This window comes from Megascapheus bottae, chromosome 10 (assembly GCF_031878675.1).
Source record: "Megascapheus bottae isolate mThoBot1 chromosome 10, mThoBot2.hap1, whole genome shotgun sequence".
Lineage (NCBI taxonomy): Eukaryota > Metazoa > Chordata > Mammalia > Rodentia > Geomyidae > Megascapheus > Megascapheus bottae.
Genome location: NC_143518.1, coordinates 41,997,360 through 42,009,977, shown reverse-complemented (window position 1 = coordinate 42,009,977; position 12,618 = coordinate 41,997,360). Strand labels below are relative to the sequence as shown.

General features: G+C 51.0%; 1 protein-coding gene across 1 annotated transcript; it reads left to right on the top strand.

Annotated features, from left to right (window-relative positions):
- Window positions 1–3,581: 3,581 nt before the first annotated feature.
- Window positions 3,582–9,571, top strand: Ecm1 (extracellular matrix protein 1). The gene is made up of 10 exons (XM_090341081.1): window positions 3,582–3,782; window positions 5,178–5,240; window positions 5,319–5,420; window positions 5,557–5,637; window positions 5,728–5,802; window positions 6,665–6,987; window positions 7,282–7,656; window positions 8,158–8,378; window positions 8,540–8,627; window positions 9,250–9,571. The coding sequence occupies exons 1-10, from the start codon at window positions 3,713–3,715 to the stop codon at window positions 9,478–9,480; spliced, it is 1,629 nt and encodes a 542-aa protein (XP_090197207.1). The 5' UTR covers window positions 3,582–3,712; the 3' UTR covers window positions 9,481–9,571.
- The last annotated feature ends 3,047 nt before the right edge of the window (window positions 9,572–12,618 follow it).

Below are 12,618 nucleotides of genomic sequence, written 5' to 3'. Positions count from 1 at the left end.
TGAGGAATTGAACCCGGGTCTTCGTGCATACTAGGCAAGCACTCTACCACTAGGCCAAACTCCCAGCCCGGCCCCCTTTTTTTTTTTAAACTCAAGTCCTGGACACTGTCCTTAGACACTTTTTGCTCTCTGCCACTAGAGCCATAGCACCACTTCTGGCTTTTTCTGTATATGTGGTACAAAGGAATCGAACCCAGGGCTTTGTTCATACTAGGTGAACACTGTACCACTAGGCTCCTTGCCCTTAGGTTTTCAAAAAATGAAAATTCTTGGAATTCCAATGGTAAATAGCAAAAGTTACTTTTTTTTTTGGTTAGTCGTGGAACTTGCACTCTGGGCCTGAGCGATGTCCCTGCGCTCTTCAGCTCAAGGGCTCAAGGCCCTACCCCTTGAGCCACAACACCACTTCTGGTTTTGTGGTGGTTAATTGGAGATAAGAGTCTCATGGACTTTAGTGCCTGGGCTGGCTTTGAACTACGATCCTCAGATCTCAGTCTCCTGAGTAGCTTGGATTACAGGTGTGAGCCACCACGTCCGACCATGCAAAAGATACTTTTGTCCACTGTATGATAGAACCACGTTGTCAATGCTAGAAAAATAGGCAATGTCAAACAAAATGCAAGTTGAAATTTAAGATTTAACTAACAACAAACAATTTAACAGATTCTACATGCTTAAATAAACATTGATAACAAGAAAACCTTTAAAACACTTTTGGCAAAGCTTGGAGGAAGAGTGAAGATCACATGAAATCCCAACATGTGGCCTTTGTCTCTTCCTAGGTGGGTGTCAATCTCTACAGCCTGCAGAGAACTGTGGGAGGGAGGGCCCCTTAGGAGCCTACAGCAGACTCATGGAGGGGTTTGGCCTTAAGGAAGAGATTAGGAATCCAGATTTTGAAATGAGTAGACTCAGGAAATAGACAAGTAATGGGTTAGTGTCCCAATTCCTGAAAGCAAAAAGATCAGATTTGATTGGGATTTGCTATCTGCGTAACCTTTCCTATACATGCAGCAAACACTTTTCACTTAGAAAATCCAGATCAACTACAGAGAGGAGAAATGCAGTTAAAACAGCAAGCAAGGGTGGAGGAAAGACTTGGGCTTATGGAACTGCTGATCCCGGATAACTAGCCTTTAAGAGGGAACCTAGAGGGGGTCTCTGGGACCCTGTTTGCCTCTCACTCTCAAAGGCACATGTCAAAGGGCTGTCAGTGGGAATGGAGGTGATAATGGTAAATGACCTCTAGTCTGGAGGTCATTACAGACAGAGGCTAGGGAGGCAGGGGGTAGAGGGATTGGGGGGGCAGGAGGGTAGAGACTGAGCTTGCTACAAGGCAAGGAAAATTCCCTTTCTAAAAGAGATAGCTGGAAGGTTTATAGTATAGAAGGACTTTGTGGGCAGAACAACAGAACAGAGTGAGTTCTCTGAAGTGGAGGTAGAGGACTTGGTAGAAAGAACAGGATGAACAGAAGGGGTCTCTGGAGCAGAGGGAGAGGAGGACTTGGGTGTAGGGGACCTTGAGCCCCTTGCCATTTCATTGTTTAAGAGTAAAATCCAAGGTTCTGAATTTAGGCCAACAGTAGCTTTGGTTTACCTGATATGGAGGTTAGATATTGGTAGACAAGTGAGTTTTCTTTGACTGTAAGTCAGTCAGCCTGCGAATCTTAAGATTAGACCATGAACAAGCAAATGGATGCCTCTGGGAGACATTTTGGAAAATTGAGCAAGACTACGGAGCCTGTCTCCCTGCTCCAGGCATCCCCAGGACTTTGGGAAGGCAAATGAATGAATCCTGATAATTAGGAGAGGGCATCCTCAAAGGTCCTAATTAAAGGGTATGGGGGCCACCAAAGGGTGAGATACTCCTGGAGTCTCTGGGGATCTCTAGACAGGAAGGGTCCTAGGGTCTGAGTTGTGGCACCTCCACCATGGACCAGGCAGATTATTTCGTCCTGGAGGCTTTTAGATGGTAGGTGGACTAGGTCACTCAATGGTGAAGAGCCTCCTGCCTGGACACTGAGAGTCCGTGGACAGGATGAAGGTAAAGACCAGGCTTTCTCTGGGCTTATTCAGGAGACCAGTAATACTAAAAGCTATACGGGTGGACATCCATGAGGCATGTACCGCTTATGTAGACTAAGGCCACAAACTGTTTTAGGTGGCTGTTCATAGCCCAAAGTAAGCTTGAAGGGCTCTGCACACCTAATGGAGAAAGGCCTCAGAAAGAGAAGGTAAAGGCTGGTGAGAGGCAGCCAGGAGGTGGGTGGAGAGGACCCAGTGACTTCCAGCTCTTGTCCCCTCCTGGGTTTTGGCACCATATGTTAGGAAAATGAAAAGGAATAGGCCACACTCAATAATCAACAGGTGAGGACTGTTTATTACCAGCAAAGGGCATAGATCTTCCCACGAGTTTGAAGGTTGTGCAGAGGACTGTATTTTTATTGTTAGTGTTGTTTTTAGCCAGTCCTAAGGCTTGAACTCAGTGCCTGGGCACTGTCCCTGAGCCTCTCTGTGCTCAAGGCTAGTGCTTGAGTCACAGCACCCATTTCCAGCTTTTTCAGTGTATGTGGTACTGAGGAATTGAACCCAGGGATTCCTGCATGCTAGGCAAGCACTCTACACTAGGTCACACTCCCAATCCCAAAGGACTGTATTTTGGAGGCAAGCTTATATAGGACTTAACAAAGAAGCAGAAAATAAAAAGTGGGTTATGGACTCTTGGGGACCCAGAGTGTTCTTATCCAGGCCCAAGGTAGAATGCTCCACCTGGGGTGAGAGACTGCTGTCCCCTGGGGACCAAGGGTGGTGTCCTTGGCCAGGCCTAACTTGGAACTTGCCTGTGGACAGACTTGTGGTCAAGCCTGTCCATGGACACCTGGTGCCTTGGGTGACCTAGGGGACTAGGGCAATAATCAATCCTTCACTCCCAACATCAGTCTCTGCTCCTTGGACTTGGAAAAATGGACTTGACTGGGGGCTCCACAGAGGGAGGAAAACTACTATTTGGGTGTGAGGAGAATGAAATAAAAACAAAAACCGAACTTGGAGTTGTGTCTCAGCAGCAAAGCACCTGCCTAGCAAGTATGAAGTCCTGAGTTCAAACCCCCAAACTTCTGTAAATAAGCACACTTGAAGCTCCTGGATGTGTGTCTTCATTTCTGACAGCTAGAGAAGGGTTAAAGAAAGTTCTGCTTTGTCTACATCTTTTGTCTTTTTCCTCGCAAGGAAGAAGGAGCAGTTGTCCTTTTAGTGGTAGAGGAGCAACTTCAGTTAGCTTTTCTATTTCTCCACCCCCAATTCAGTTGCTTGTGAGATCCCCTCTGCACAAAGGGCAGCATGCAAGTCAAACAGAGGCCAAACTAAGGCCTCAGGTGTCCCTTGATCCATGAATCTCTGAATCAGTTTCTCTTGGGATATGTGAATGTTCCCCGCCCATCACCTCCATTTTTCTCAATCCTCTGAGCAGGCCTCAGGATGAATTTGGGAGGAGTGACTGCCAGAGGAGGAGCAGCTGGGACTGAGTCATGGCAGGAAGCTGAGTAGGGCGGGAGATAACACCAGACAGCTTATAAAGAGACAGCTGTCCAGAAGTTTCCAACAGCAGTAGCAGTAACCAGAGGACCAAGCTTCCAGCAGCCCAGACCTCCGAATCCAGACCTGCCTGAGAGAACCCAGCTTGTGGGTGGTGGCGGCCAGTTCCTACCCCAGGATGCTGACCATGTCCAGAGCAGCCTTGCTTTTTGCCTGCTTGGCTGTGGCTTCTGTCACCTCTGAGGGAGGTGAGTAGGGGTGGGGCCGGCCTTTGGGAAGGGACCTGGCTCCAGACATCTCATCCCAAACAGGGTGGTTTGGCCTTTTCTGAGCAGCTCATGGTAGGTCTGGGGCACCATTGCTTTCTACCAGGGAGGCAGAAGTAGGAAAGGGGTTGCTGGTGATTGCTGCTAAGAAACATGCCTGAGCAAAATCTACGTGGAGGGGGCTCTGATGCAGGAAAGAAGGGAGATGAGATCTTCATAGGGAGCTAAGAACTGATCTGCTGACCTGGGAAGCCTTGACTGACTCCTTGGTTAGAGGAAGAGTCTAGGGGGAGTCTACTCACACACTTGCCTGCCTGGCACTTACAAACTACCTGCTCTGATGCCTAAATGGAACTCCAACTCGAGAGAGATGTGTTGAGAGATGTAGTCGATCTAATCTGCATCTGGTAGAGTTCTGTCATTGTCCCTCCCAGTTCTTAGTCTTGGGTCTGTGGATCAGCTATAAGCGATTCCTATCTCACCTAGTCCCTCAGGTCCTAAGATGAGATCTAAACCAAGGAAGAGTGAGACTAAAGGGAAGGTCTTCAGCTTCCTGGGCCTCTCACCAGCAGGCTTCATGAAATACAAAGGCCTCAGGGGGAGGTGAGGAGAAGATGTGTAGCCGTGAGCTCCCCGCCAACACCTATTCCAAGTTAGACTTCTTCCAAACTATAGCGAAGCATCACAGTGAGCCCTGGATGGAGGACAGCCATAAGCCCTGAGGGGGAGGCACTGAAAGAGAAAATTAGGGCCTCCCTTCTCAGTCTCATTTGTCATATTCCTTTTAGGCTCAACCTCTGAGCCAGGTAGAGGTGGGGCCTCAAATATCACAGATTTTCTCAGGATCCAGTCAGTCTAGGTGTGTGGGTTTGGGATTTTTTTTTTTTTTGGCCAGTCCTGGGCTTGAGCTCAGGGCCTGAGCACTGTCCTTGGACTTTCCCAAGGCTAGAGCTCTACCACTTGAGTCTCAGTCCCCCTTCTGGCTTTTTTTCTATGTATGTGGTATTGAGGAATTGAACCTGGATCTTCATGCATGCTAGGCAAGCACTCTAGCACTAGGCCAAACTCCTGGCCCCATAGTGTTTGTGGATGAGATTATGGGATGCAGGGAACGTGCCATACTTGAGCAGCTTCCATGTCTTAATCTTCCTTTCCACACGTGTCCCTAGCTCAAAATGGCCCGACAGCTAGGAGCTTATGGCTCAAACGTGCAATCCTAGCTATTCAGGAAGCTGAGAGGTGAGACAGCAAAGTCTGTGAGACAAACACTGGAAAGCTGGAAGTGGAGATGTGGCTCACTGGCCCTGAATTCAAGACCTAGAACCAAACCAAACCAACAAACAAAACCTGCCTCTGACCTGTGTGTCTTCCCCCCAGCCTTTAAGACTCCAGAAAAGAAGGGAGCGAGGCCAGAGCGTTCCCTTCACAACCTTCAAGAAGGTAAGAGTTTGGGGGAGCAACTAAGGAATGGAGAGTCCAGAGGAGCTGTGGGCTCTGACTGTCCCCTCTTGTCTCTAGTTGGCTATGCAGCCCCTCCTTCCCCACCCCGGGTCCTAGGCTCCTCCATGCACCAGCCGGACACTATCGAGTATGACCTTTCCTTTGAAGAACAGCATGAAGGTAAGGCCCCGCCAACCCCCCCACTCATCCACCCCACCAGGTCCCAATCCATCCTGCTTCCTGCTCTTCAGGTGGGGGAGAGGAGAAGTCTCCCCTCTCCTGGAGCCTGGCCCCTCACACACTTCCCCTTCTACAGTGCAGCCCCCTCCCTGGCCAGAAGCCATCCCTGTGCAGCAGGAAGAAGTGGTCCCTCCCCAAGTCCCTGTGGGAAAGAAAGGTGAGCGCGTGTCCCCTCCCCCGCCTCCACCCCGCTGCCATGCTGGTCTTCCTCTCCTTCACACTGTGTGTGCTCACCTCTGTCTTGTAGCCAGTTTCTCCCAGGAAGAAACTTCCCCCCAAGAAGAGATGACCCCTCCCCAACACTCTACTGAACAGAAGGAAAGTAAGTGACACCCCCGCCCACTCCACAGACTCACCCCAGACCTGGCTTTGGAAGCAAACAAGGTGGTAGGTTCAGCTGCTTAGTCCTGTAACCTTACATGAGTTGATGAGTTGTTATTCACCTCTCCAGGCTTTACTCTCTTCATCCACAGAGTTGAAAGGATAGGGCTTGTGGAATGTATTGTGTGATGGAATGACATAAAATAACCCCACTGAGTTCCTCTTAGAGAATGGCAAGCAGCCAGGTTCCTGTTTCCTTTGTCTTGTTTTGCTTTGTTTTTGAAAAGCTCTCGCCCTCTCTCTCTCTCTCTCTCTCTCTCTCTCTCTCTCTCTCTCTCTCTCTCTCTCTCTCTCTCTCTCTCTCTCTCTCTCTTTCTCTCTCTCCAGAGCCCTGGATGCTCTTCTCTAACTTTTGATCGTCCTGCCTCTGCCTCCCTAGCGTGGAGGTGACAGGCTTGCAAAAGCACACCTGGCTCCAATTCCTACTCTCCAGCGATGCCAGTCCTCCCGTGATTTTTGCTTACACATTTCTACCACAGTTAGACCCACCTCCCCACCTCAGGGGATCTCCCAGTCCAGAGATGCTGAGAGGCACATTGATCTGTCCCTCCCGCTGCGTGGCACCTAGGAGGGCAGGAGCCGGCAACCTGAACTTTAGGAAACGGCACAGGGGGCAAAGATCTGAGGAAGGATGGTTGTAAGCGTAAAACCTTCCAGGATTCCATTTTCTTCCTCAATTCCCTGATGTCCTCCCAATCTCTTCTCCCCAATTCCACGTTCATTCAATCTTCCCAGCCGCCCTGGCCAGCCTTTGTCGGTCCCTCCACACACTCCCCCATCCTGTTCTGTGTTCCTCATTCTAGAAAGGCCAGCTCCCATCATGGGCCAGAGCCCTCCAGAGCCTCACTCGGGGAACCCAGCCCAGCACTGCCCGCATGGCCGCCGTCGAGGTGGCTGGGGCCACCGGCTGGATGGCTTTCCCCCCGGCCGGCCCAGTTCCGACAATCTGCAGCAGATCTGCCTTCCTGAGCGCCAGCATGTGGTGTATGGTCCCTGGAACTTGCCACAGACTGGCTTCTCCCACCTCACTCGCCAGGGTGAGGCCCTCAACTTGCTGGAGACTGGATATACCCGCTGCTGCCGCTGCCGCAGCCACACTAACAGCCTCGACTGCGCCAAACTCGTGGTAAGGGTCAGGCTTGATGCTGGGATGTGTCCTTTAAACCCAGATGGGGTGTGTGTGTGTGTGTGTGTGTGTGTGTGTGTGTGTGTGTGTGTGTGTGCATGCACGCGCGTGCGCACCACTTGGGTATGGAAGGGCCTCCTGTCCCCTCCATTGGTCTTACCTGAAGCTTCCCCAGGATGCTAAAGAGTAGAGAACAGCACTGTTGTTTCTCACCTTCTGGCCAAGGGCCCCTGGGAGGAAGGCAAGCGTGGGAACCCTGCGCTTGCTGGCTGACCATCACTCCTCTCGCTCTAGTGGGAGGACACAATGACCCGGTTCTGTGAGGCCGAGTTGTCGGTCAAGACAAGACCCCACGGGTGCTGCAGACAGCAGGGGGAGGCGCGCTTCTCCTGCTTCCAGGAGGAGGCGCCTCAGCCACACTACCAGCTCCAGGCCTGCCCCAGCCACCAGCCTGGTATTTCCTCGGGCCCCGAGGTGCCTTTTCCCCCTGGGATGCCCACACTGGATAATCTCAAGAACATCTGCCATCTGAGACGCTTCCGCTCAGTGCCCCGCCATCTGCCATCCACGGACCCCGTGCACAGGCAGCTGTGCGCGCTCACGCAGCTCGAGGCGGAGTTCCAGCACTGCTGCCGGCATGGCAGCAATTACACGTGTACACACAAGGCTGTAAGTGGCCATGCCAACACCCCCAGGAACCTGCCTGCCTGCCTGCCTGCCCAGCTCCAGCCCCTGACTGTGCCAGTCCGTCCGTCCATGCACCTCCCCACGGGAAGCATGTCCTCGTTCGTCTGCTTGTGATTGTTCTTCCACTTCTTGTGTCCGTCCGTCATCTGAATCTGTTCGTCTTGAGCCTTCATGCTACAGCCCTGGCCTCCTCCACCTGTGACCACACACATGCCCCCATCTGCCAGCCCGCCAGCTCCGGCCTCACCTGACCCGCTCCACCTACTGTGCCAGCTCATCTCACGTTTGCAACACGGAGTCTCCTGTGCTTCTCCCTTGAGCCCTGCCAAATCCACGTGTCCATAGCTGCCTCCCAGCCCTCTGCTTCTTCTCCCTCCCTACTTAGCCCCTGGGGTTGTTAAGGAAGTAGATGGTGAGGAGAGAAGTAGACAAGTATCTGGGTTTCTGACTCCGCTCTCTTTCTGTCTCCCTGCACCCCCACAGTGGGAAGAGACCCTGGATAAATACTGTGAGCAGGAGCAGGCTATAAAGACCCATCCCCACTCGTGTTGCCACTACCCACCTAGCCCTACTCGTGATGAGTGTTTTGCCCGTCGGGCTCCCTACCCCAACTATGACCGGGACATCTTGACCCTTGACCTCAGCCGAGTTACTCCCAACCTCATGGGCCATCTCTGTGGAAACCAAAGAGTTATCAGCAAACAGTGAGTCTTGCCCAGATCCTCCCCACACTCCCCCTCCCGGAAACGTCCCTCCTGAGTGTCCTTGGACACAGCTCACGCACCACATACGGGGTCTTTCAGTACCATTTGAATGCCATGGCGTACAAAGACCCTGACCCCTACCTCTCTCACGTCAATCCTAGCAAACAGATTCCTGGCCTGATCCAGAACATGACCGCCCACTGCTGTGAGCTGCCGTTTCCAGAACAGGCCTGCTGTGCTGAGGAAGAGGTGTGTGGGCAAGAGGGATGCACAAGAATAGAGAGAAAAGGCTAAAAGTGACTTCTTTGTGTGTGTGTGGTGGGGGCAGCAGTCCTGGGACTTGAACTCAGGACCTGAGTGCTGTTCTTGAACGTTTTTGCTTAAGACTGGCACTGTACCATTTGAGTCAAAATTCCACTTCGAATTTTGTGGTGATTAATTGGAGATAAGAGTCTCACAGACTTTCCGGCTTGGTCTGGCTTTGAACTGTGATCCTCCGATCTCAATCTGGAGTAGCTAGGATTGCAGGTGTGCACCAGTGGCCCCAGGCTTGCCTCTACTCTTTGCTATCTCAAACCACCAGTAAGGAGGACTAGTAGAAGAGATCTTACCCTTGGCTCCTGATTTCTTCCTTCCTGACCTGGCCTGTTCCCCATTCCTAAGCTCCTATTACAGCTTCTTTAGGCCTCAGACTTCTGGCATCTCCAGATGTGCACATCTGTCAGTCTCAAGGAATCTAGCTATGTATGGCAGCCTTGCACTATCTCTGGGTCTCAGGAAGAGATTCCAGGGGAGAGCAGAAGAAGCTGTCTGACTTCTTGCCTCCCTCATACCCTGTCACCATTTCTGATCCTTGCTCTTCTTTCTTCAGAAATTTGCCTTTGTTGATGATCTGTGTGGCTCCCGGAAGAACTTGTGGAAAGATACGGCTCTTTGCTGCGACCTGTCTCCTGGGGATGACCAGACCAACTGCTTCAACATCAATTATCTGAGGAATGTGGCTCTAGTGACTGGGGACACTGGGGATGCCATGGACCAGGGGGAACAGAGCCCGACTCGAGGACCGATTACTAGCTCCACCCCTGGGTCCCAGGAAGAATGAGTCACCTCAGAGCCGTGGAGGACCCGAAGGCACCCCACCCTGCCCCACCCTCCCTGAACACTCATTACAATAAACACCTCTTGGATTTGGAGTCCTTGTCTGTAACTTACAAACAAATCCTCCAAGCCTGCTTGGATTTCCTCCAATGACCGGTCCACGGCCCTACCCCAGCTGAGCAGAAGGCATTCCACAGGCTGTGGTAGGACCAAAAGCTGGGAGTGATGTGTGGCTCAAATAGTAGAACTCTAGCTTTATTTCTCAAGGTCAGTGCTTGTATCCCAAGGACAGTGCTCAGGCTCTGAGTTCAAGCTCTGGGATTAGCAAAAAAAAAAAAAAAAAGTCTCATAGAAGCCTGGCAAGGTGGCTCATGCCTGTAATCCAAAGCCAGCCCAGACACTAACGTCCGTGACTCTTCTCTCCAAATAACCACCAGAAAACCAGAGGTGGCGCTGTGGCTCAAAGGGTAAGGAACCAAAAAAAAAAAAAGTCTCACAGACTTTTCTGCCTAGGCTGGTTTCAAACTGCGATCCTCAGATCTCAGTCTCCTGAATAGCTAGGGTTCCAGGCAAAGCCATTGGCATCTGGCCCAAACTTGTATTTTCTGTGGCAATGCTGGGGCTCAAATCCAGGGCTATGAGAATGCTCAGTACGTGCCCTACCACTGAACAACCACAGCCCGGCCAAACGTATAAAGGTCTTTTCTTTGATCCTTGGAGGATCATGTATATTGACTCTAGTATTCATTTTATTGGAGAGTGGAGGGTGTGTGTGTGTGTGTGTGTGTGTGTGTGTGTGTGTGTGTGTCTTGGGGTTTTAATTAAGATCCTTAAGTTCCCCCTTACCTTATTTACTCCAGACAAATACTCTACCACATAAGCCAAGCTCTACTTGCAGCATTTTGCTGATTAATTGGAGATAAGTATCTCATAGACTTTTCTGACCTAGCTTCAAATTGCAATCCTCAGATCTCATCCTCCTAAGGTAAACAATGCCCCGTGTTTGTTTTCTCACTAGTCAGGGTTTGGACAACCTTCCTACATCAGTGTCCACTGAGTGAACTCAGCATGTACTGTACAGTTCTTAAAAACACACAGCCAGCCAGACACTGATGGCTCATGCATGTAATCCTAGCTATTGAGGAGCCTGGGATCTGACGCTCATGGTTTGAACTCAGCCCAGGCAGGAAAGTCCCGGAGATGCTTATCTCTGTTAACCACGGAAAAGCTGCAAGGTCACTAGCCTTGAGAGAAAAACCTGAGGACAGCTGCCAGGCTGAGTTCAAGCCCCAAAGCCTATACACACACACACGCACACGCACACAAAGAGAGAGAGAGAGAGAGAGAGAGAGAGAGAGAGAGAGAGAGAGAGAGAGAGAGAGAGAGAGAGAGAGAGAGAGCGCTCCAATCCTGTAAGTCATTCAGTCCATGTGATGTAGGGGAGGTGAAGATACCAGTCCGCCAGAGGATACCAGAGCTGGACCCCAAAAGGGTGGGAATCTGTTTGGATCCAGCTTCAGTGCTGTAAGAATGATAGGGCAAGGTAGCAAGGACAGAGCTTCTCCAGAGGAATAGAAAGTTCCACGGGTAGGGACAGCAACAGGTGGAAGAATGGCGTTATAGAGAAGCACCAAGGCTGAAAGGACTTATGCTTTGCTGGTCTTCTCGGAGGTAGCTAGACGCAGGTGGTTTCCAGTAGCGTGAAGGATTGATTCCTGCCTTATTCTCCAGTTCAAGCGAGACACCAAGTGTGCACAAACAGGCTCGGCCACACGCCTGTCCTCAGGCAGGCTATTCCACTGAAAGTCCCCGTCACCCCAGGCAGGACACTCCACACTGGACTGGAAGTGTCCAGCCCTAGCCCCCCAGCAATTACAGCCCAATTTTTACGCCTTTGCTTCCTTGTTAAGACCCATATAGACCTGGCCCCTGAATCCAGTCCCCTGTACAACCTCCTAACACCAGTAAGGTTGATGGAAATAAACTGTCCTAGCCTGTGGACAATCAAGTCTGCCTGTTCCTTTTCTGTCCACCTCCATTTTTCCTAACCCATGGTGCCAAACACCTGGGAGAGGAAAAGCACCAGGAGTCACTGGGTCCCCTCCACCCACCTCCAGGCCACCTCTCACTAGCCTTTTACCTTCTCTTTCTGAGGCTTTTCTCCATCGGGAGCACAGAGCCCTCTGAGCATACTTTGGGCTAAACAGCCGCCTGACATGGCATGGTGGCCTTGCCCATAAACAGTGCACGCCTCGTGGATGGCCGTCCCGTGTGGCTTGAGTTGTTATTGGTCCCCAGCATCAACCTAGAAAAGGCCTGGTCTCTACCACTATTCTCTCCTCCTTCCCCCTCCCCAACTTGTCCCGGACTCTGGATCTCCAGGTGAAGCTTTTTACCATTTGATGACTGACTCCACCCACCACCAAACACCCAGAAAACAAGGTACCCAAGACAAACCTAGGTCCTCCCTCTCTGTTTGAGAGTTCCCTGGAGACTCCAGGAGTCTCTTACACTTTGCTGACCTCCTTTGGGGATGCCTTCTCCTAATCATTGCGCCCATTCATTTGCCTTCCCAATGTATTGGGAATGTCTGAAGCAATGGACAGGTTATTCCATAGTCCTACCAAATTTTCCAACTTGCCTCCCAGACATATCGCATAGGCCCACCTGCCATGTCATCTTAAAAACTCTCAAGCAGACTGATTTACAGTCAAAGAAAACTGACTTGTCTACTGAAATCTGGCCTTACTATCATGTAAACTATAGCCACTGTTGGCCTGAATTTAGAACCTTGGATTTTGCTCTTACTGATTTAAACGATTCTCCAATGAAACAAGGGGTTCAAGTCCAGTGCACAAGTCATCCTCTACCTCCATGCCAGAGGTGTGCCCCACCCCAGCCTTCTGCTCTCCTGCCCTGCCCACCAGTTCCTTTTCTGCCCTAAGCCTCCTAGCTCACTAGAAAGGTGACTTTCCTTGTCTTATAGCAACCTCCTTCTCTTCCCCCCTTCTCTGTCTGTCTGTCTGTCATTCTCTCTCCATACCTGCTGACAATCCTTCAACATGTTCCCTCAACAAGCTTTCAGGGACACCCTCCAGGTTCCCTCTTATAGGCTAGATGTCTGGGATCCACAGTTTCATAA

What these genes read in the sequence shown, in the direction of transcription:
- Ecm1 (XM_090341081.1), top strand. Translation starts at nt 3,713, where the DNA reads ATGCTGACCATGTCCAGAGCAGCCTTGCTTTTTGCCTGCTTGGCTGTG. An exon ending in ACACGTGTACACACAAGGCT is followed by an intron (nt 7,657 to 8,157) that starts GTAAGTGGCCAT and finishes GCACCCCCACAG; the next exon opens with TGGGAAGAGACCCTGGATAA. An exon ending in CAAAGAGTTATCAGCAAACA is followed by an intron (nt 8,379 to 8,539) that starts GTGAGTCTTGCC and finishes CGTCAATCCTAG; the next exon opens with CAAACAGATTCCTGGCCTGA.